Consider the following 25037-nt stretch of genomic DNA (forward strand, 5'->3'; position numbering starts at 1 on the left):
ACACTCCGAATTATAGCCTACAGCAACTATGTCACCAGCAGAAAGTGTTGTTATGACTTAAGTCAATGACTTACTCTAAGTGCACTTAAGTCATTGTTTTCAAATTATTGGAAACTTAAGTCATTTGATAAAATGACTTGACTCAACTTAAGTCTTTTGAGCAAATGACTTGACTTAAGTCTTTCGGACAAGTTGGTAAAACTTTTCTTTAGAAAAGCACAGTCCAATTAAAGGCGGACCAGCCAAATGTGACCCGCGGAATCTTTTTATGGGCCTGCAATATATTGAGGTGTGAATAATCTTGCAACCCAAATTTGAGTCGCGCGACCCACTATTTGCGGAACTCTGTTCTAGTGTTAAACGTTAGCTTGATTGTAAAAAGAAGTAAAAAATCCGGAGTTCCTTGAATAGTCTCACCCGTTCTCTTGGTATAAATTCGGGGTTATTTTTGCAACATTTCTTCGTATTTCATTTTTGCGTCAAAAGCTCCGGAACTCATTCCTTAACAAAAACAGCAAGAAAGTAAACCTTGGGGAACTGGCGGCATCGGGATTCCCAGGTCGGGTAGATTTCGCGCACCTGAAGCAATACACATGTTAGGAACCAAAGCAGCGTTTTTCAGCCGTGACATTCGCCCCTTGTGAAGCCACAAAAAATCTTCGGGGTTGTTATTGTTGATAAAATGCTGTTCTTACAGTTTCTGATGCGTCTGCTAAGCCGGCCAATGTGCATAAAGCGCGGGATTGTAAATGACTTTTACTGGATGTCAACGGCGATTGTGAATTCGACTTTCTTATTGCAGTTAGAATGTTACGACATTATGTCAATTTCTATATTTTATGATCTCCTTGTCATTTTTATAGGTTATTATGTTGCTTTCAACTATTTTGTATCTATGTTATTTTTGACTAATAATAATGCGTTAAGGCGGAAATTGAAAAATAAATATTAATACAGTTTAAACGAGTTAAACTTATAACCTAACTAGGAAATATTTTACCAGCAGACATTTTTGTATCAATGAAAATGACTTAAGTCAATGACTTGACATTTTTATAAGTTGTGGTTTTATCGTTTCCCTGGAAAAAGTATTCTACTTTACCCTGTAATATTTTTATTTTACCCCTGAAAGTCGCAGGTTGAATGCTGGGCATAAGTGCAGAATATCAAAGGTAACGCTTGAATAATTTCTTATATCGGTCGCTTTAGCCGCTTGCTGTAATATTTTGCTTTATTTACGTCTACTTTGCAAGAAGGTAAAAAAACAAAAGATGATACAGCATTTAGTAATTCGATAACACGTTTTTTTAGGTTGTTTGAAGCGATAATGTACCCTTTTCAGCTAAATGGATACGTATTTCAAATTATTCTCTTAGTGATATAGGTTTTGAGAATGTAATGGATAAATGTGTGCGCGGTGAAGGGAAAACAATAATTTTTTTGGTCGCAATATTTGTGCTGTTTTCGTCTGCTTTATCAAGCAATATCACCGAAAGCAACTCCACGACCGCTTCTGTTGTAGTCAATCCATACTCGCCGCTGATTCAGTGTAATTTGCTGTAAGTTGTAACTTTAAACATAATTTAGTTGCTTTTTTTATATTTTGCAACATACTAACTAGGGTTCCTCTTTTTTCCGGATTTTTTTACTCTAGGGGAAACGGGGTTGAAAAATGTAAATACCCCGGGAATCTTGACGAAAAAATTATACTCAATTGCGTCATTATAATGTTTAAAGTTATTTTAAATTAGGTCAAAACGTTTGATTAAGCTTATTTATGATCTGTGGTATTGCTTCTGCAATCTTACAAGACCTTCTCGTATTAAAAGCTTCACCCTTATTTGTTTTTATTTAAATTTTTATTTGTAGAATAAATTTAATTAAGTTTTTCCACTGGTAAGCACAAATAAAGCAAGTCAGGCAACAACTTTAATAGGTTAGTTAAATTTTTTTTTACTTTATGTCAGTCAAAAACGACTAGTTTTTTTTCAAGTTTGGTATGTTGCCGAATAACTGTAATTATAGAAACATTTTGGAAAATTTTCCAATGAAACATTACCAGAGAGGAACCATAATACTAACAGACCACAAACAACTTAATGAAAATAATATTCTACCAAAACTTATATTATAATTGAGTTCTATTGTAAGGATTACGGTTTGGGTTTAGGTAGGTCAAATAGTACTATAATCAAAATAATAATACTTGACCACCGAAACCTAAACTCTATTAATCTGCACCCTAACACAAATACTGGGCGTTGTTTAATTTGAACCATACACTCTGGTAGGATCCTAGAGGTACGCCCAATATACATTTTATAGATAATTTGTAATAATGTTTCCCATAAAAGCCAAAAATTTATTATTGTGTTATTATTTGTTTAGCCCTTCCGAGTTTGTAGTCTGCGATCAGCCACAATTTGCAGTGAACGAAACCGAAGTGGACGATCAATTCTTGTGCACACCAGTGGTATGACTGCGATTCATAAGTCTAGAAAAATATGACAGGTCTTGAAAACATCTCCTGGGTGCTATAAAAAAGTTAACCGAGTTACAAAGTGCCTGATAGTTTGGGGTAAAATACTGACTGTATGTTATAACCCATGGATCTCCTGACTGCATTGAACCATAATTTGTGGCCACCAAAGATTTACGCCAAAATTTTTTCGGCTAAAATCTTTTGCCAAAATTGGACGATATAAATGCCAAAATTTTTTGGGGGTAAATTTACCAGGCTGGAATTATTCCATGCCAAATGACATCACTTGCATGATTTTGGGCAAGCATTCCACGCCAAAGATTTCTGGCGGGAAGGCAGTGGAATGCAATCAGTGTGGATCTGAAATGTTTCGGGAGAAAGGCGAACTGCTAAAGAAAATTAAGAGTGGCCCAATCAACCTAAGTTTAAAAGTGTAATGCTAATACAAGGGTACACAACATGCAGCTGTATGGGCCCTGAGTTACTGGCTGCTGTATGATAAATATAGACTGTTTATGTGTTTGTCAAGTTCAACGGTTGCGCACCATTGCGCTAGTGTAATGTGTTTAAAAATCAGGGTAGAAATTGCATTTTTGGGGTGCTGGTTTGGTCTGTGCAGTTCTCACTTAGTACAGTTGTCTGATCTTAAATTATGTCTTACTACATCAGTGGTTCTCAAAGTATGGGTCGCAGGGTCAAAAAATGGGTCGCTCTATGGTGATTCAATCCTGCGCAAACAAACTTTTTTATTTCATTTTCCAAATATTTTCAATTCAATCATAACTGAATTATGGCATCATAGGCTTTTCACGTGGCTTCAAATCTGTAACCTGGATTATTGCATCATAAGTGGTTTTATGAACGTTTTGATGGCAGCCAACTACAGTAGCTGCTAAGACTGGCTTTAAGTCACCAAACAAGCCACAATGATGTTATAAAGGAAAAAAATCATTTTCACCAACCACACTAAAATAAATCAATAATTTGTTTGTAATCAATTATTGTTTCATAGCACTGTGTACTACATCTAGTTGTCTGTGTCTCTTTCTATTTCATGCAAATCAGAAAAAGTAGGCCTATATTTTTTGATGTTTGAGGCTTGGGTCGTGAGATGCTCATATAACTCAGATTCGGGTCACGCTCAAAAAAGTTTGAGAACCACTGTACTGCATGATCAAACAAAATAAAAATTATCTTATTGAAACATACACACATATTGCTTTTCAGGTTGTTAACCCAAAATATGTTAGCAACCTTTATTATTAAACTATTTTGCGGAAAATAATAAATATATATATCGTTCAATAAGTGAACACTCAGTTAGATTACAAACTATAGCATTAAAGTTAAAAGTTAAATGGCATCATAGCGTAGCGTTACCCACCCAAGTATTGTCTCATACTGTTACCCCCACCACCCCTACCCCTAGTATTGTCTCTGTGACACATTTTACATACCAACTATTTTTTCATGATCAGACACGGTCAATGATGCTACTTTAATTTAATGTTCATTATTTTTCCAGTCAATTTATTAGTTTCTAACAACTTTGTAAATTTATTTGTATATCCTACTTTAACTTGCAGAAATCCAAGAAATATAAACACAGTGAGGTGGAAAGCACTTCAGTCTATTGTCACGTTGTCGATAAAACAATTGAGTGTGCAGGAAATCGCACATTCGTGAAACAAGGAATTCCCTGCTTAAAGTTAGTTGACAAAGTTTTTTTTTAAATGTGCATTTGTATTTTTTTGATAAACATTAGTTATCACAGCTAGACACTTAAATAATACCGATATATATGTGTATAATTAACTGTCTAAAATTCCAATTTTTTCACAATTTACTAAAGGTTGGTAATTAAATTACCTACTATAAAAATATATTTATATATTTGCATAGTGGATGAAAATATCACAACAACCCTAAAACTAGATATCTGACATTTAATTAAATTAAAAATTATGTAAAAATAACAATTATTGTTGGTATATAACAGCCATGTTATATTGCAATTTGTAAAATAGTAAAATTTAAACACTTTTAGCCTACCTTGTGACATAAACTTTAATAAACCAACTTTCTTAAAAGCTAAGCCTGTTTTTTCACCATTGTGTTACAGGTACGCTGGATACAGCTTTATCTCCGTTCTTCTTCAATCTGTTTTTATCGGCTGCTTGGGTGCAGACCGCTTCACTCTCGGCTACACAGGCCGTGGTATCGGAAAGCTCATATCACTAGGTGGTGTGGGTGTTTGGTGGTTCATAGACATCATACTCCTGCTGACCGGAGAGCTTGTACCAGCAGATAACAGCGATTGGAACATTTATTACTGAACTGTTAGCAGCTCAGGAAATATGTCGCTGCTAGAAGATAAGAAACTGGTCGATGTGTTTAACGACGTTTGGGAAATGCACCACCAAATAATCAACAACACAGAGGGTTCTGCTTCAGATAAGATTCAGCAAATCGTAAACGATGCACTTGGCCTGCTGCGGCTTCTGTCTGACAGCGTTGAGCAGCTTGGTCTGTTCAGCAGAAACGAAGACCTGGAAGAAATGGTGACCTCCGACCTTCGCTATTTTCTACTTCCGGCCATAACTGCCGATGTAACGTCTCACAAAAAGTGTGACATCCAGCAACGCCTTGCACTTCTCACCGACTGCCGCAAACACTTTACCAAGTTTTTGAAATCGTGCCAGAGCTACGGATTTGAGCCTCTCGATGCGATAGAGCGTGCCCTCGGTCCACCAACAACAAACCCTGAAAGCAAGGTTATAGTCGGAGGGTCGTCGAAACCTGACGTCCAAGCGATGTCGACTGCCCGCGACGCAAAAATTAAGAACTACCAGTTGGAAAGGTCAAGGATTAAGAAGCTAAAAGATCTAGAAGCCAGACTGGAGGACGAAGGAGCCTGCCGGGAATACTGGATGCTGCAGATCCAACAGTGGATCACAACCGCCCTTAAAGAGATGTCAAGCATGCAAGGTGAGCTCAGCATGCTCGAACAAATGCGCAACGTGCCGCGAGCCGACTTCGAGCAGGAAAGACAAGAGGCGAGAAAGGGTTCTGGCGTTAAGCCCTTCATGTTGACCAAAGACAAAATGCAAGCGGCCGTTTTCGGCGCCGGTTATCCGAGCGTGCCCACCGTCACTTTGGAAGAATTCTTTGAGCGCGAGGCCGCGGCTTGCCTCACTCAACAGGCAGCCAAGGCGCCCCAACCGAACTTAAACGGCGAGAAAGACAGCAGCGACGATGAAACGGAAGAAAAGCTGATGAAACAAAGAGCGATGGACGATTGGAAAGACGACCATCGAAGGGGAGCCGGGAATCGCAAAAACATGGGATAAAATTTGACCATTTTGAAAAAAAACACAAGTAGTCCACCAGAGTACCTATAGCGCTGTTGACACTTGGCAGCCATCATCTGTCATTTCTTTTTGATGTTAACTTTATTTAATGGTAGCTATAAATACTTTTAACAACTAAGTTTAGTTTATACACATGTTCAAGAATTTTTAGTCTGGTTGGTAATATGTGTTGACATTCCAAACATCATTTCAATTTTTATGTGGTTAAATAGTTGTATTGTCATATAAAATATACCCAAATGTAAGAGAATTATTTTGTCCTTTGGAAATATTTTGTATGCATTTCGCCTTAATTTTGTGTCTGTTTTTGCTTGTCTGGTTTCATCTGTGATTTATAGCTAAATTCAACCTGCTTCTTGTATTTTTGGTATTATAGATCTTTAGGCTTGGGTTTTTTGTGTTGTGAATTGTAATTCTTCATTCATCAAAATGAGGTGAGTTTTTGTGTTTTTCCTAAACATTAATAAAATTTTCTGCTGAACGACCCTCTTTATAAAATTCTGCTGACCACCAATCATAATACGTACTTACAAGATATAAATACATTTAAAACTAGGCATTATAAACAAACAAATAAATCTACAATCTTTTGCCTTGTGTTTAAGATAAATACAGCAATATAAAAGGTGTGTTCTTTTTAGTTCTCCTTGCCCAGTTGAAGGCATAACCACTTTTGAAACCACCAAGTTTGACAGCATTGTACTTGTTGGAAATACTCTGGATGCCTTAACTGGTGACTTGCAATTTATGCGAAAGCCTTTGGATGATTTAAAAGAGGTATGTGTCTATAGCATTTTTGTTATTTTTATAATCTTTATTTGGCAATTTAAAATATAATGGATAGAACTTGGGCTAAGGGTTTGTATACAAATAGAATTAAACCAAATAGAAACACAATTTTTTTACTACTGTTTATTTACAAGGCAATTAACTATAGATCGACCGATGCCCGATTTTTTACAATCTTGTCAGCTGGATACCGATTTTTTTTAAATACCTAAAAAAAAAAAATTTTAAATTAATTTTAAAATTTGAATTAATTAAAAATAAAATCCAAATAGCGTTTTAGTTTATATACCTCTATTAATTATAGAACTTTGTTGGAAAGGAAAAATTATATCATATTTTCGTACAAAAACATTGGCCAAACTATCGGCCTACATTTGCTGATACTGATATAACTGAAGAAGCCAAATATCGGCCAATGTTATCAGTAAACCGATATCTCTAGGATTATCCTCACAAAATGTTGCATATTTTAATTGTTTGCCAGCCGCACTTAAATTGCGATTATTCATGAGTTTAAATCTGCATTAAAATTTTACTCAGAATGCCAGCATATTGTAAACTTCGGATTTATTTTTGGGCTACATTTCATTTTTTGTAAAAGAAAACTTGCTGAAGAAACGCTTTCTTGTTTTTAAACTTTCTTGTATTACTTTTTTTTATAATGCCTTTTTTCACTTGTAGTTTGATGACAGTGTTGGATCGGGAGTTGTGGTTGCTGCACTTCCAGGTCCTTTCAAGAGACTGGTGAGTAAAAAGTGTAAATCACGTTGCCTTTCACTACTGTATATATATATATATATATGCATATATGAATAGTGTTGCTTTTTCTGCTGTTGTATACCTGCTCTGGGTGTAAAAGATGTAAAAACTCATCATTTTGGTGAGATAATCTTTTTCTGAAAAACTAGAAAGCAGACTGTCAAAATATTTTGTTAGCATAATCACCCAACGTTTTGTACACAGTAGTAAGCACTTTGACTAAAACTCTTCATTCTTAAATTAGACTTTTTGCCATTCATTCAAGTATTTTTACTTGAAATTAGTTCACCTTTAAATATATAAAATAAACTAATTGAGTTATTTACTGCAATTTTTTACTGCTATACAGTTTGCTTGCTATAGATAATGTTTTTCTATCAAATTGTTACTCAAAGTTGGAAGTGTTTAGTTTTTTGTTTTTTGGTCAGATTTAATCCTTTATTTTTATGCTTTAATGTCTTTGACTTGACTTGGGAAACTGGTTACATGGCGCTGGACTGGGACTTTTTTCGCAAAAAATCGTTGTGTGTGAAAGTAATTGAATACTACTTGTTCACACACTGCAAAAACGCTTTTTTTTATGTCGGATGATTTTTGCCGGGGAATATTTTGCCAGGTTTTGTACATGTAAAACGCACGACTTGGACTGGGACATGACTGATTATTGTTACAAATGATTGACTTGAACTTTTTCTTTACAAATTGCTCAACTGGGACTTTTGTTTAAAACACTGCAAAAACCTTTATTATTAATATTATTTTCTGGCAAGGTTGCATACAGGTCATGCTAACTAATGAAGTTTATATAAGTACCATGTCTGTCTTCAATAAAAGCGACATTTCGCAATTTCCAGACGTTTTAGCAATAACTCATGCCATCATCAGTGTAAAAATCAAGTCCTTGAAAATCAAGTCCTTCATTTTTACACTGATGATGGCATGAGTTATTGCTGAAACGTATGTAAATTGCGAAATGTCGTTTTTATTGAATATTATGACTTTGGTATTTTTATTGACATGTCTGTCTGCAGCAAACCAACTCTTGTGTTGTTCTGTGTAGGTGTATTCAAGCACTGGCCCTGTTAATCGCGACTACGACGACGTTCGGAGATTCGCAGATGCAGCTGAAGCCGGAATCAAGCGGGCAATCAAAACTGGTAGCAAAGCTCCTTTGCTGGTAGCTATTGGCTGTGAAAGGTAAGCTTAGGATATTACCTTCTACCAGACTTGGACAATTAGATTTATTTTAGCTTTTAAAAAATAAATTAGAATTGAAATTAGAGCATTTTAGTTTTTCTAAATTAGATTAGAATTAGATTAGATCGTTTTGAGTCTTCTCTAATTAGATTAGAATTAGAATTACCGAATTCCTAAAATATGAAATTTTAACTAGAATTTGAACTAGAATCACATTTAATTATTTACAAACAATTTAATTTAATCGCAATTTATTCTTATAAGAACGTAAATGGTAGTTATGTGTGTGCTAATTTTTATGCAACAATTGGTAAAATGGACATCTTATTAACTGAAATACCATTAACGTATTTCGAAAAATAACAGTTATGCACAGTAAACAAAAAAGCTTATCAAGCAATATTGATTAAACAAGATGTTGAAAATGAATAAAGAGTTATTCTAAACGTTCAAAATGCTACCTACTTTTGTATGGGCTTTGATATTCTTACTACAACCTCCAACCATTATGCTCCAAAATTTCAGCAACATTTTTGTAACCATGTTAATGCTTTTCAATCAGGTTCGTCCATGCACCGTTTGCCGCTGCCTTGGGAGCCTTGCAAGCCTTGTACGTGCCACTGGAAATACGCGAAGCTCGGCCAAACCTGAAAGTCAAGGTAAATTAGCTGTAAAGCCCCTAAAAAACTATTAAATTCCGATTTTCTTCTCGGCGATGCGGTTTGAGATTTTGCAAAATCAAAATAACGCTAAATTAATGATTTTGTCCGAAAGGTCGCGACAATCTTTTTAAAGTGCATTCCGATTGTCAGATAAACGCGCAAATGCTGTTCAACTTCAAAGTGTTTAATGCTTTTCAAATCCACAAGAATGTAATATGGTGTATGGGGAATTCAGAAACGCTAGTCGAATTTTCGTAGTAATACAGACCAACGCGCAAATGCTGTTCAACTTCGAAGTGTGTAATGCTTGGAATTTGCAACAAGTGGCAATAATTAAGGTGTATATAGGGAATGAAATAATCCAATGCAGTTTTGTAGTACTACAACTTGGACATTGAGAAATCGTAATAATTGTGCCGTTATTTTGGTCAGTATAGGACTTAGATCTTTAAAATACACATTTGTTCAAAACAATGGTTAACTTGCAATGTGGTATTGTGAATATTTTTCAGGCTACATTATTGGGATTATGGTCGAGAGAGCATTCGGAAAGATTGCAGAAATTTGCAAGTGCAATAGAAAGTGGCAGGTAAGATATTACATATCATTTTAAAAAATCAGAAAACAAAATAATGTTGCCGGATTTTCACTTCTTTAAAGTCAAGTTTTGCTCAATTCAAAAATAATTTCTTTTCCTCGTTACGCATCACATAATATCTCGAACTATTTGCAAACTTGCGTCGTCGCTAAATAAAGAATGCGTTGGTCACGATTAAACCATTCGCTTTTAAGTCGTTCAGTAAAATTGCACGCCTGTGAATCTGCAAGTGGTGTTATCTTTTATTATTAAATGTTTGTAACAAAACCCTAAAAGCGTAAGTTTGGCGTTTTTTTCTGTATTTGGATATCTATATTATGCTACCTTAACCCCTTAAGAGCCAAAATAAATAGTTCAAGCGTTTTATTTATATTTATTAAATTTGACTTTTCGATGCTTATTTTTCCGTTACTGTCGTGCTGTTTATCGTTTATTCCGTACAAGACATAGTTTTTTAATCATTTTGTTACCAAAGATGCCATTTAGGTTTTTTGGATCGAATATAAATTAAAAGTGCAATCATTAATGTCATATATTAGAAGCCGATATGCAGAGCCACAAAAAATGGCCTCGAAATATTTCGTTACCCTTGTAACGGCCCAATAAAAGGTATACCCCCTAAAAAAAACAATTATACCCCCTAAAATTAGCTGTCAATCAGCACTAACCCCAAAGCCCATAAACTATAACTCAGGGGTGGGCAACTGTGTTCAATGGAAGAACCATTTGGGGAAAAGATAAGTACAAGAGAGCCTCAAAATTATTTCAATACAAAAACGGCTAATCTCTAAAACCTTAGCAATGAAATTGCGTTGACTTGCTGTTAACTAACTCTTCGGATGCTATGTCCGGTGTGACTTCATAAACGAAATGCTGGCCTAAACAAAGAAAAGAAAAAGAGAGAAACGTTCATAATTCGACTAGGAGAGCCACCGAAAACATGCCGGTGAGCCGCAGTTTTTAGGCCCGCCCCTGCATAACTTATATTCACCACAGTATGGGGAATTATTCATTTTTAAAGAGATGTGTTAAGGCTAAAGAATTGACAATGCCCTATCCGTATAAATTTACGAACCATCACGTTTAACTTTAATTTTTCAACCCTTGACACGGAGCAGTGAGCACTGAGCAATCATTCATTGTCAACTTTATTTTATGCTAAAAAATCTAAAAAAAAATTTACCCGCGGTGATATCTATACGAAATTCCTCTATCGTATACTCTGTTGATTTAAAACAGCAGTCGTGACTATTTGCGGGGACGTGTATTCTTTCTAATAAAAAAACAGCAGTTATTTACGGCGACATAACGCAGTATGGGGAATTAATCATAGTTTTTAAAGAGAGAGAATGTCGAGGCTTTAAAATTGACAATGATGTATCCTTAACAACGAACCAAACTTTTTGCTTCAATTTTTCATCCCTCATCACTGAGCATCGATTTTTCAAGATGCCTGAAGAAAACATCAAAAAAAGTGTCAACCCGCCGTGAAATCTGTACGGAATCCAGCTGACGTGTGTTCTTTCGATTTCAAAAACAGCAGTCGCAGCTATTTGCGTCGCGGCCTAATGCAATCAGGAGCGATTGATTATTAACCATATCGTTAACGATTTACACAGACACGTGACCCGAGACATTCAGGGATCGGACCCGGAGCGTATGGCGCCACCACGTGTTGCTGATTACGTCAGCAAATATTTCGGAGGCAGCGCCGTCAAGGTGACGTATGCTCCAGTCATATCTATTGAATTCGATTAAGTTATCAATAAATGTTCAAAATAATATTTATGTTTTTCACAATATACAAAATAACTTTCACATCAGTGTGGAACTTAGTATATGTTTAAGATACACTGTATATACAAGTAGTGTTACTTGTCCAATAAGTACGTACAAGTCAGTGTGTTGAACTGCGTATGTGTATAATTGCATATACTAGTAGTGCTACCTGTTCCACCAGCAATTATATTCCTTACGAGTAAATAAACTTTAATTCAGTGCAGTGGTTCTTATCTGTGTTATTACCCCTAAAATGGAGACAGTTTGTGGAAAGTAATTTTAACGATTATGTAATAAGCAAACTTGGAACACTATAAGGAAAAAAAAAGTCATAGGCGCCGAACGTAGGTGGGCAGAGCGTTTTCAGACGCCCTGGATTGCTCGAAGGCCATCAAAAATGCCCTTGAATTCGACCAAGTTATCAATAAATGTTCAAAATAATATTTATAGCATATTCTTAGTTAACCAAAAGTGAATAACCATATGGGTACGAGGCCATAGAATCCCCAAACTACTGTATGTTTTTGCAATTTGTATTGTAACGTTTTGCCCATTTCAATGGAATATTTTTTAACCTAAATGTGCGAAAATAAAGGTTTAAAAGGCGAAATGCTTGGCTCAGTGAACTTAACAGGCAATAGCTGTTATCTAAGAGCTCACAATTTTTTTATCTAATTCATAAGCAATTTTTTACTGTCTAGAAAATAACGCTAAAGTCACTGGCTTGGTTACTGCAGGCGTATTATAGGATACAACTTGGCATAGTGTTGAATTAAAAAAATACAAAAAAATTCGTGTTTTTTCTGTATGTTATGTCTACTAAAGCACTGGTCGGCAACCGCCGGTCCGCGAGGAGTTCGTTACCGGTCCGTAGCAGGGATGCCAGATTAAAATTTTGATTTAAAGAAAAAACATGAAATAAGTCAAAATTAAAATTTAATCTAGTTTTCTATTCAAAACACATTAACTTTCGTTTAAAAACATACTCCATGGTTGATTGATATAATAAAAATCTCTATTACCATTAAGCACTCGTGAGGTTCAAAATAAACCGGTGTGCAGTGGCCATATGAATTTCATTACAAAATGATTCATTATTTTGATGTTCAGGTAGGAAAGTTTTTAAAACAATCGTTTACATTTTAATTGGTTCATTGAAAAAAAAGTTGTAATACATTAACTTTACTGAACATTTGTTGTTTTTTTAAGGCCGGTCCGCGGAAAAAAATTAGTTTCAAACCGGTGCGCATGGCCAAAAAGGTTGCCGACACTAAAGAACTAAAGAACCAAATCTTTATCTTTGTTTTCATTCGTTTAATTTCACCAAAAAAAGCGAAAAATTGACGAACTCTGTATGAATTATGACTAAACATTAAGGCGAAGTGATATTTCCCTGCTACTAATACTCAGATTAAACATTTTGTATCCAAAAAACAGTTACATCCTTTGCATTAATGAAACTTACCCGGAAATAAAGTGCAGTTCTGCTTAATTTTGCTTTATTTTGAAACAAGGTGGACGGGAGTTTTGTTAAAATTGTAAAACGTGTCTCGAAAAGTTCAAGAACCACTGGCCTAGAGCTTACGCGAGTTCAACCTCAAATGTTCTTTCTCTTTTAAATAATCATATTTCTCCAGGAAGAGGTGATATCTGACGTCGATTTCATCGAGAAAAATTTCCCCTGCATGGGCGCGGTTAACCGGGCTGCAAAGGGTAAGTAAAAAATAAATCACTTAGCACGTGTGGTAGCACTTTTTAACACAGTGCTTCATAAACTTTTTTAGGTTTTTCACCACTAGCATCTATCTCCAGATTTCGTTCATCCTTGTCTCGTGATATGATAAAACTATCTCGTCTATATATAACAGCACAAAATGACTTAGGTTGTTTCGATTTTTGTTAAGATCAACTCAAGATGTACAATTTTTCGAGTCCAGGGATATAAAGCTACAATAACACATTTTTGTGCTTCTACACTCAGTGCAAACCAACTTCACTATTACGACGGTTCTCCCTTATTTACCCCTTTTGGTTGGTTCACCCCTGCAAAAAAATTATTAACCTGATTAAGAAACACTGGTCTAACATTTAGCACTCGCCTTGTCCAGGCGAAATTACTCTCACCAATGTGACTGTCAATTTACGTCCAAACAAATTGTATTTCAGTAATTTGACCCCCATTTCTATTTGATTGGGTATAAATACTATACAATATACTTAGCTCTCGTATGGCTGGACTATGCAATGCGTTAGACCAGTGTTTCTTAATCAGGTGAATGGTTCACCCCAGGGTGAATGCAATTTTTGCAGGGGTGAACCAACCAAAAGGGGTGGTTAAGGGTAAACCGTCATAAATAGATGATAGCAGATTTACAGTAAATCGACTACTTGGACTGGTGTTTTTTGTTGTTTTTTTGCTTACCGTAATAGTGAAGTTGGTTTCCACTGAGTGTATAAGTACAAAGATTTGGTGACTGTGTTTTGTGCTTTTGTAGCTTTATAGTTCTGGACTCGAGAAATTGTAGATTTGCAATGGTAAAACTTAGCTTGAGTTGATCTTAGCAAAAATCGAAACAACCTAAGTCATTTTGTGCTGTTATATATAGACGAGATAGTTATCATATCATGAGACAAGGATGAATAAAATCTGGAGATAGATCCTAGGGGTGAACAAAACTAAAAATGTTTAATAAGCACTGCGTTAGACATTTTAACAATTTTTAATTCTGTTTATTGCGCGTGTGGTGAGCGATTAACGCAATAATTGGCCCCCAGTCTTCTGTTTGTGCTATCTGACACGGCAAACAGAGTGCTCTGTTATCGTTAGTTCGTCTGTTTGCTGTCTTCTCTGCTTCTTGATTTGCGAAATTACCTGCAGTATTAGTTTGGTGACTTGCGCGCTACAACTTTGCGTTTGTTGTCCACTGCGCTTTTCACCGGGGGTGGGCAATCTTTTTAACACAAGGACCAGGAAATATAATACTTACAGGACGGCCGCACATCAAATAAACACCAATTCATATTTTCAGCTTCTACTAGAAAAACTAACGAGCTACTAGGCTGCAACTACGTCAGTTTTGTCACTGCTGTCTACTTGGAAATAACTTTTTCTACAATTCCAATGGAGCCTTTCTCGTACGGATCGGCTCAGTACTATTTAATTAACAGCCTTAATTCAAAACCAGCTGTACCATGTTGGAACTTTTGCTCTATCAGTTTCCCGTTTAAAGTGCGATGTAACCAATAGGCTACACCTTAACTTAAAACCAGCTGTTAAAAACTTTATGAATGAAGATTGTCTTGTAATAGGTGCTTCCCATTCGAGTTCAACAGCATTAGTGTAGCGGTGTAGCCTATAGGTTACATCGCACTTCAAACAGGAAACTGATGGAGCATAAGTCCCACCATGGTGCACACTAATAGCCTTATTTGAAAAAATGGCTGTAAGAGAGTGAAGGGCCGCACAAAAAATGGAAAAGAGTCGCATGCTGCCCACCCTTGCTTTACACTATTACCAATATTTAACCATCATTTTTTAGTTTTTTTTGTTTTTTTACTTAGTAACCTTCCTTTGCGTGTAGCGCACTACCTGTCAGTCGCTTTGTTAACAACGTGTTTTGAATCATTCAATTGTCATTCAAAATATTGGGAGACAGCGATATACCGGTTTACCGATAAGCCAAGAATTAACGTATCTTTCGAACTTTCTTCGGTGGTTCCGCGCCACAACCGCAGGATTATTTGTTGAAACTACTGTTTTCGGATTATTTTTATTTACTTAACTTTTATTCAAAAATAAATGGCTTGTATTACGTAATTTCGCAAATGACTTGACTATGGGACTTTTTTGAACAAACGAAACGACTCGTTTTAAACACTGCTTTATAATAAATAACGAACCAAGACTTAACATATCTTCCTAAATTTCTCCACTGCTTCCGCGTCACAACCGTAGGATTATTCGTTAAAACACTGTTTCAGATAATTTTTTTAAATTAATTTTTACGTATTTACTTAATTTCGCAAATCGCTTGACTGGGACTTTTTTTGAACAAATCAAACGAAACGACTCGTTTAAAGCACACTGCTTTATAATAACGAACCAAGACTTAACATATCTTCTTAACTTTCTTCAGTGGTGCCACGTCACAATGCCAGGGTTATACGCCTTTTCTACGAGGGGGAAGGCCCCATCACCGAGACCCTCTTCCTGGTGGGCAAGGGGGTCACCTACGACACTGGGGGTGCCGACGTGAAGGCCGGTGGCATCATGGCCGGTATGCACCGCGACAAGGGTGGGGCCGCCGCCGTGGCCGGATTTTTTGCCGTAAGTTATTTTGTATAGTACTTTTTGCCACTTGTTATTTTCGTGTTTATAATATAGAAACGCTATAAAGGCCAAAAACTGCCTAGTTTTGCCGCTGTATTACCTTAAGTTTTCAACTTTTTTTCGAAACATGTGAAAAAATTCAGCTCAGTAGGTAAAAAAAACAACGATTTCCAAACTTCCCTGCTTGATACCCCTTTTGCTTTATCCAAACTTTGCGCGACCATTTTGGTTTGACGGTGAAAAGCAAAACATTTCCCCTTTTTTGGTACAACACAGTTTGTCTAAACTTGTGTGCAACATAGTTGGATAATGTAAGCTCCATAGTTTTTACCTTTGCAAAAGACTAAAAATAAAATTTACCCCGATATTTTGCTTGAAAGCTTCTAGTTACACAGTCAGGACACGAATAAATGCGTTTCACGCACAACTCACACTCCGCCTTGACCAAAAAGTGATGCTGTCAATCATATTCCCTATAACCGACTAAAATAACCTGTTCGTAACCTCGCTTGGCAAGCCGCTAAAAAAAAATGGAACTCTACTATTACTCACGCTTTGCAGGTTTTGGACAAGATCAAGCCGAAGCACTTGAAGGTTTACGGTACGATGGCCATGGTTCGAAACAGCATCGGACCAAACGGTTACGTTGCCGATGAGATCGTTACGGCGCGTTCCGGCGTACGGGTGAGAACTATGTGTTTTTCTGGATGTTTCGTTAAGCATAAAAAAGTTTATAAAAGTTTGATGTACAGGACTGCGTTAATCAAGTTATTCGATAATCTAAAATAATCATTTTAAAGCCTGTGACAGGATGAAGCAAGGCGGAACTATTCAATTCAAAGTGGGGCTAGGAAAACTTTAAATATTTAAACGAAATCATTTTAACTTTCTTGTCCCAAGTGGCAAAGTTTTAAGCCTTTGCCATATTTAACAATCTAGAGTCACGGTCACTCCCAAAACACAACCAAGTAACCGTTTTTTTGTAGGTGCGAGTCGGAAACACAGATGCAGAAGGTCGCATGGCGATGGTCGACTGTCTATGTGAAGCAAAGGAGAAGGCGCTGAACGAGGTCAACCCGCAGCTCTACACCATCGCCACACTCACCGGGCATGCAATCATCGCTATGGGATTGGGATACTCGGTAGGCGGATTATATGGACCGACACTTTATTTTCGGGACCTATCTTGTTTTTGCTCTTATTCTTTTTCGGTTGTTGTGATTTGCTTGGTATGTTTCAGACCGGTTTTTGTCCAAAGCTTTATAGAAAAAGTGTTCGTCGTAGAGCTTTCAAAATTCTGACATGGCGTAGAGTGGTATGTAGGTGCGCATAAGAGGTTTATGAGTCTGCATCCCTAGGGGCCTTTGATTGGGGGACAAAAAATAATATTGTGACGTCATCGTTTTAGTTTGCTATAGCTACGGACTTCCATCTAGTTACGTTCGATTTAGGATAATTGGTGCTGGGAACTTTTTTCTTATTCGAATCCCTGTTTGGTGAGCTAGCTTATTTGTACTTACACGTTTCGTGCTCGACTTTTGTTTATTATTTTTTGATCCGTGTTCGTTAGTTTTTTCAAAGAAAGTCTGTCAAATCGTTTGGTACAAAAACCGCAGGTAAATGTCCTTGTAGCCCTGTTCCGTGTTTTGTTCCTAAGTGGTGCGTTTTGTTGTTTATTGATGCAAATAATTAAATGTTTAGGTTATATTAAAAGGCCAAAAAACAACTTTTGGAAGCCAATTACATTTTTGTTGTTTTAACTTTTTTCCAGAAGTGACATGTGCTCGATGCCTTGCGTTTCATTTCACCATTTTCTTTTCTCAATTAATTTGGCCTTAACAATTTTCTGGTAAATGTAATAGACTTTTTTTTATCTAAAACCGGCCAACAACTGTGCGATTTTTTCGTTTTACTATGATGTTCTCCAACAACATTTTTCAACCAAACTTATCATTTTTAGATTGCGATGGACAACGGCCCAGCTAAGGCGGCCAACAACAGTACGTTGCTCCGTGAAATAGGCGACAGTATCGGTGACATGTTTGAGATTTCCAGCATCAAACGAGAGGATTACGACTTTCACACAGGTATCAGTAGTTCGCACTTATTCAGGATTGCCACAAAGTTTAAATCTTTGAAAGTCTTTGAATTGATTTACATTATTGAAAACCCTTTGAAAAACCCTTAGTTTTGTCCAGCTGATTTTTTTCGATTATATTCCAAAACTGTCAAGCGGTCTAATTTTGGGTCTACAAAAAATTTACAAATAGCTTTTAAAAAGCCTTCGAATATCTTTTCATTTTTTACATAAAATTGAGTGGTGTGGTACCCCTAGTTTTGCCGTTCGCTGCTCCTTCACAGAGACTCGCAACACCCATGCAGTGTGCACTTTATGCCTTCAGTAATAAAACCGAAATATTTTTTCGTATTTGCGTCTGTTTTTTTATTCATTTGTTAACATGGCAGGACGAAACAAGCCTGGCGTATTTAAATTCAAAGTAAAAAAAATTCTTAAACCAATTCATTTGAACAGCTTTTGTGTCAGATTATAAGGACGAAACAAGCCTGGCCTATTTAAATTCAAAGTAAAAAAAAAATTGGTAAAACAAATCATTTGAACAGCTTTTGTGTCAGATTATAAGAAAATCTATTATTTATTTTTTTTTGTAGATAATATTTGTTTTGCAACCAAGGATATACGACATTTTCTATTAATTCGCTACAAATTATTTTCTTTCTAAAATGAAAATTACAGATTAGGACCCAATACAATACACTGCAGAGTCCTACCTTAGTATAGTACAGTGCTTTCAACCCGTGGGATGGTACGCACTTGTGCGGATGAAAAAAATTGTAATGCGAATTACAAACGTCGTGCGGATGTAAATGGTGCATATTATTATTATTTATTATGTTTAATACAGTTATCCAATAAGCTGATGCGCCCACTTATGCGTTACAGGTACAGTAATATAGTCTCAGTGGTTCATTTCAGCTTAGCTATCTATTTTATATTGGTTAAGGTCACGGTTTTAATACACAAACCCCTTGTTTTTTATTTCCCAAATAAAACTAAAGGTGCGGATGCATGGAAATTGTGAAGGGTGAAAAGCACTGGTATAGTGCATTTAAGTCTCGATAGTTGCTTACATACTTGTTAAATTAAAAAGACAAATCTAACTTTTTCTCGAGACGCACTATTTAAGAATTAGTTACTTCAATTTAATTTTGGTAACGAGTTTTAATTATGGTACTTTTGTTAGGAAATAATGTCACCCTCGCTTGTGAAGTGAAATAATTTTTGACAAAAATACCTTACCGAAAAAGCTTGCCGCTTTGTGATCTTATTGGTGCCTGTACCGAAAAAATACTTTAACACCTGACTTGGGTGTTTTTGTTGCTCATTCACCATTAAAATATTATCCTAATTGACAAATAGATTGTGCCTTTTTCAATAAAGTATTGATTTTTAACAACCTTGCATTACCGAATTTACCCACTGTGATGTTTTGTAATGTACTGCTTCAAATGCGCAGGCCAGAATAATATTTGTCTTTTACAGTAATTTTGGAAAGCACAGATTTTTTAAACGCTATATTACCAATCATTTGAGGCCATGTTTTAAAAGTCTCGACCGACCACTGCATTCTGACAGGGCGAAAATTTACGTGCGCGTCATTCGAACCAACGTGTAAAAATAAACTACTGAATTTGAAAAAGTTTTACCCACGCCTGGCACATAGGAATCGATATTAAACATACCAATTCATATTCTCTTACCCGTTACAACATTAGATTTACACTTTTTTTACTTTCAAGGAAAATCCGAATATGAAGACGTGCTTCAGTGCAACAACGCGCCTTCTTCAAGGACACCTAGAGGTCACCAATCGCCAAGCGCCTTTCTCATTATGACGTCAGGCCTCGACAAGGTATAGATTTGCTCTAATCATTTGTACAACAAGAGGCGTTTTCGCTAAGCGAGGCCGTTCTCTGTTTTACACACCGTAAAGTTTTTTTCGTCGAACTGGCCAAAACTGTTCTGAATCATTTCGCTTGGCCGGAATTGTGTCATCACTTTGTCCCGCCAACCTTAACATTTAATTTGAGGAGTGAGTAAAATCACTGATGTCAGATATTTTTGTTTCTCAATACAAGGTGGATGTTTTCAAAAATTTCGCCCTTGTGACACTAAGATATCAAAAAACAAAGTTATAATAAAGTTTCATTTAAATGCGTTTACATAGTGAAGCTGAACTATATATAGAAATTTTTGAAGCATAATGGTTGGAGGTTGTAGTAAGACGTAATAAGAATATCAAAGCCCATACAGAAGTAGGTGTCATTTTGAACGTTTCTAATTAGTCTTTATTCATTTTCAACATCATATATAGAAAAATTGCACATATTTTTCTGTTTCGTCTGACATCCACATTCCCAAGCAGTGATGTAAACCTAGATTATTTTCAAATAGAATCCATGGACCGGACCCCTTTGGGCTGGGTGGACTAGTTTTTGTCGGTCCACGAAGAATTTCAAATTCTAATTAAAATCAAATGATTTTGTAAAAGAAAAAATATTTATAAAAATCAAAACAAACGTGTTTCGAACTCCAATCAAGTTGCACAAAACTAATACCGAAAGCAGCAAGATTTTTGAGTCTATTTGTATTATACGTCAACACTAAAAAAGTTCTTGTCCTCCCTGATTCACGCACACCAATTTTTTTTGGATCCACGTTACAGAAAGTTTAACAACCCCTTTTCCGTGACTTTAAATTAAAGAAAGATAAAAAAGTCTTGTCACTCGTAATATAATTTGTGCACGAGTTCGCTCAAGAGGAGCGGTTTTTCTCCGAACACTTATTTTATGACGTCACGTTATGACTAAAGAAATAAATCAGATACTAAAATATAGACCAGGGTTGGCCAAATGTATTCAATGGAAGAGCCATTTGCAGAAAATACAACTACAAGAGAGCCTCAACATTTATTTAATACAAAAACGGTAAATAATACAAGTTTAGCAATAATAACAGAATTGTAATATAACTAAACGGTAATAATTAATGCCATAATAATAACAAAAAAACACACAATATTCATAATTATTATCAGTCTTTTGTTTGATTTGTTAATCTCTAAAACCTTAGCAATAAAATTGCGTTGACTTTCTGTTAACTAACTCTTCGGATTCTATGTCTAGTGTTACGTCATAAACGAAATGCTGGCCTAAATAAAGAAAAGAAAAAGAGAGAAACGTTCATAAACGGTACTCTTGCTAGCCTTATAAATTTTTTTTTATTTTACAATTCGACTAGAAGAGCCACAAAAAACATGCCGGCGAGCCGCAGTTTGCCCACCCCTGATGTAGACTGTTCGTAAATAATCGCCATTTGACCATGTTTTTTTTTAACAGCACGGAATAGACTCGAAGCAGCCCCTAAAGTACACCCATCTGGACATCGCTGGGTCAGAAGGGAATTTCCCCGGTATCCCCTCAGGGTGCCCCGTTCCAGCTCTTTGCTTTAGGCACTTGAAGGAGAAGTGATCACACAAAGCCAAGTCGGAACGCTGTAGATATTTCAGCAGTGGGAGGTCGTAATTTCATTTCAATTCATTTGTATTTTCGCCCTGGTTTATAATGCGTAATAATGTGTGCGATTAAGGCGGAGATAGTGTTTTATTAATATGAGTCAAAAGCTGCTAAACAAAGTATTTTTTCGGCCGTCTTTTGTTTGCAATAAGGCTGTGTACAGTTGGATATACATTTACTGTAGAAACGAAATCCTTTTTTAAATCACTTATAATAATATACAAAATGCCAATTTATTGTCAGGATTTAGATTCTGCTCTCCGCTATGCGTTTTCAAGTTTAATTCATAAAATATATATATTGCGTTTATAATTGTACGATTTATTCTCGACTTTTTTGCGAATATGCAACTGGCGAAATTTTTGAAGCTACCTTTAGCAATATAATTTCTTGTAAATTGTGCGTTTCTTTGATCACACAGTGCAATTCGACTTATGTATATTCCGCCGACCATCTCATTGTGCCACGTCATTTTTTCAAGCAAGTGATTGCGATTGATTTTTTTTCACAAGTTCCAATAAACAACATCAATCATTCCACAAGATTGCGTTTTGTTTCTACGTTATTATTTCCCAGCAACCAGAGCCATTCGATATTTTTTTTAGTTGAAAGTTTTGACATCTGTTAAATAACCAGAGGAGCTGTTTTTTATTTGTATTTATTACTATGCCTGGTAGCAACAGTTTATATATTGACATCAATTTTCTTGAAATAACCACTTAAGGTAGGAAGCGTTACGTTTTATCATTATAACTGCATCCAGTGCTCGTACAATTTTTTTAGTGAAAAATATGCTGTAAACCTGCTGGTGTATTCCACAAAATGTTTGTATGGTTCACCTTGGGGTAAGCCTAAAAAATCGGTTAAACACGTTAAGCGTAATGCCACTAAAAACTGCTGGTGTACTGGCCCATGACCATGCTTTTCGGTGACGCGCCCTTCCAACAAATGCATCGATCGAAACAATTATTGTGCGTTCTTGCGACAATCAACAAAAGGTTAAAATGTAAGCTGCAAATTCGTGCAAAATGATCACTCTATTTTGCTTTAAGAGTTAACGTTTGCAGCTTTATGATCTGTCTCCGCTGTCGGCAGCCCTGCATATTACCTAACGATCATATTCCTTAAGTAAATGTTGATTGGAGGTTAAAGCATGATCAACATATCCAAAGCAAATCTCACAGAAATGGGATCAACGTGGTGTATGTCTAGATCTAGGGGGAACACACAATAAGACCTACAAAGCAACAATATGTAAAATAACAGCTAATTTGAAATAAGTCCTAAACCTGTCGGAATAAGATTTAAATGGCCAAAAAGCCAAAACGCCTTAAAATGTGGGAAGACGGCGGGACGAACGGAGGATATCAGTCTGGCATCGTCCGTTTTGCTGTCAATGGTTTGGCGCCCTAGTTTTAGCGGCGCTGGTATACCAGTAGGCTAGGGCGCTGCTTTTTGGCACTGGATTTGTTTTCTCCGTTTTGGGTTAGTGGTGGGTAATGGGTGAAGTTGGAAATTGTTTTAGGGTCAAAATTATCGGGCAGTTAGTCATCTACTTAGGGCACGGCTTCTTAAACTTTTCTTACCGCAAAACCTAAAAATATCATAAATAAATTGACGTATATAAATTGACGTCACAATACAAATAAACTTCATAAATCTAAAGTAAAATGGAGTCTATATGCAGTCAGTGGAAAACCGTTTTGTTTTTAATTAAACTGCTTTCTTTGAAAAAAATGATTACTTTTTAAATATAAACAAAAAAATTCAATTAGGCCTTCATGGACCCCCAACTAATTTACGGACCCCAAGGATACCATAGGCCGCAGTTAAAGAACCTCTAACTTATGGGGATTAGGGTTTAGGTCAGTGCTTCTTAACCTTTTTTCGCGGCGACCCAAATATTAAGCGTAAGTATGACAACTAAGCTTTGGCGACCCAACAGTTTTTTCTTGTAAGCAAAATATAAAACTGTAGCTTCTTGTAAGCGAACAAAAAATATTCATTAGCATAAAGAACTTTCACACATTTGTGTGAATGTTTCATTGAATAAATTATATGGTGCTGTGGATCCCCTTCTGTGAGGTTGCTTGTGCTAACAGATTGAGCAAGCAGTGGCGCATGGTTGCCCTTCTGGGCCTGCATAGCTCAGTTGGTAGAGCGACGGTCCCGGCTTGACCGGAGGTCGTGAGTTCGAACCTCACTGCAGGCTAGTTGTTTTTCTAGTCTCCTCTGCTTGCATCAGAGATCAACAGATTCGGTGCGTAAGCCGTAGTCGTTGGTTAGAAAGCAGCTTCGAATCTCAGTTATTAACACACATATGTATGAATGTTTCATTAGCATAAAGAATTTCGAATTTTAAAAAATATTATAAGAAATTATTTGTATTGCTTCCTTGATTTCCAAATTGAAAAATCTTTCTCAGAACCAATCTTAATTGATATAAACATGTGAGCTACTTCGGTCGGCGACCCAACCAAATCAAACAGCGACCCAATTTTGGGTAAATGCTGCCTGATGGTTTGAAAATGGACTTAGTCGGTACAAAGTAAATTGAATAATAGAAGATAAAACAACATTTGTTGAACGCAGTTCAAAGAATTGATGCACTAATTGCCTTATATCTGTTCCTTGAAAGATGTGCTATTCGCAGCACCGAAATAATACGACAAAATGATATTTGTGTCCTTTAAGCATTGGCCAGCAGCAGAAAGAAGATCTCCTTTTAAGCAAGGATGTAAGGTTAGTTAGAACCAAAGCAATCTGACATTACATAAAAATATTTAAAAAAATGTTTTGCAAAGGATGTAATAAAATTTAATCTATTATAATAATTATTTATAAAAAAGATATTATTCCTTTTTACATTATCTTCATGTTTTATTATTCAATCCGGTTTAGGTAAAATGTTGTATACCTGATTCTCACAATATAGGTCTTATTCCGACAGGTTTAAGACTTATTCCAAGTTAGTGGTTATTACGACTATTATTTATTAATCCTATTTTGATCTCATTCCGTCTTGTGGCGCAGTAGAAAAAAAAATGGATAGTTAACACCTATCCGGCAAAGGTAGGGTTATCTAACTTCAACCACGGACCTTCATAAAAACAGTTCTACAGACTTCTTGAAAATAAATGTTTTCCTAGGTTGGTTGCGAAATATCACACCACCATTCGGCAAATAGCCTGTACGTTATTTTATTTACATATCACACCGGCCGACAATCGTATGATGTACACGAGCAGTATCACCTGACGTGATTTGCCTGTCATTTATTAACAGGATTGGGCCTAAATAGAGGTGGCGTGAGACAACGATCATTTTATGTCGACAACCGTTTTTACTTCGCTGGCGAATGACGCAATTATATTTTACAGCAGAAGGCTGCGTGAAGGACAAGGTGATTTATTGGACCAGATTTAGAACGCATTGTCCTATATACACATCATTACCGCACCTGAAAAATAGTAAA

The 25037-nt window shown here is 36.2% G+C and overlaps 3 protein-coding genes and 1 non-coding gene across 4 annotated transcripts; all 4 read left to right on the plus strand.

Annotated features, from left to right (window-relative positions):
• Positions 1 to 1285: 1285 nt before the first annotated feature.
• LOC146159032 (TM2 domain-containing protein 2-like) lies at positions 1286 to 4818 on the plus strand. The gene is made up of 4 exons (XM_083386001.1): positions 1286 to 1559; positions 2389 to 2473; positions 4069 to 4190; positions 4605 to 4818. Exons 1-4 carry the CDS (start codon positions 1399 to 1401, stop codon positions 4816 to 4818), a joined length of 582 nt encoding a protein of 193 aa, XP_083242127.1. The 5' UTR covers positions 1286 to 1398.
• A 21-nt stretch (positions 4819 to 4839) lies between these two features.
• LOC146159033 (immunoglobulin-binding protein 1b-like) lies at positions 4840 to 6230 on the plus strand. Its single transcript, XM_083386000.1, has one exon. It carries the CDS (start codon positions 4840 to 4842, stop codon positions 5830 to 5832), a length of 993 nt encoding a protein of 330 aa, XP_083242126.1. The 3' UTR covers positions 5833 to 6230.
• On the plus strand, positions 6181 to 22095 carry LOC146159034 (putative aminopeptidase W07G4.4). The gene is made up of 14 exons (XM_083385999.1): positions 6181 to 6287; positions 6495 to 6630; positions 7324 to 7386; positions 8462 to 8598; positions 9161 to 9257; positions 9773 to 9849; positions 11478 to 11577; positions 13275 to 13350; positions 15774 to 15964; positions 16529 to 16651; positions 16954 to 17109; positions 17928 to 18054; positions 19787 to 19899; positions 21386 to 22095. Exons 1-14 carry the CDS (start codon positions 6283 to 6285, stop codon positions 21515 to 21517), a joined length of 1533 nt encoding a protein of 510 aa, XP_083242125.1. The 5' UTR covers positions 6181 to 6282; the 3' UTR covers positions 21518 to 22095.
• Positions 22096 to 23699: 1604 nt separating this feature from the next.
• Positions 23700 to 23774, plus strand: Trnaa-ggc (transfer RNA alanine (anticodon GGC)). The gene has a single exon. It is a non-coding gene; the product is annotated as a tRNA-Ala (tRNA).
• Positions 23775 to 25037: the final 1263 nt, after the last annotated feature.

Source organism: Ascidiella aspersa, chromosome 3 (assembly GCF_963924565.1).
Source record: "Ascidiella aspersa chromosome 3, kaAscAspe10.2, whole genome shotgun sequence".
NCBI lineage: Eukaryota > Metazoa > Chordata > Ascidiacea > Phlebobranchia > Ascidiidae > Ascidiella > Ascidiella aspersa.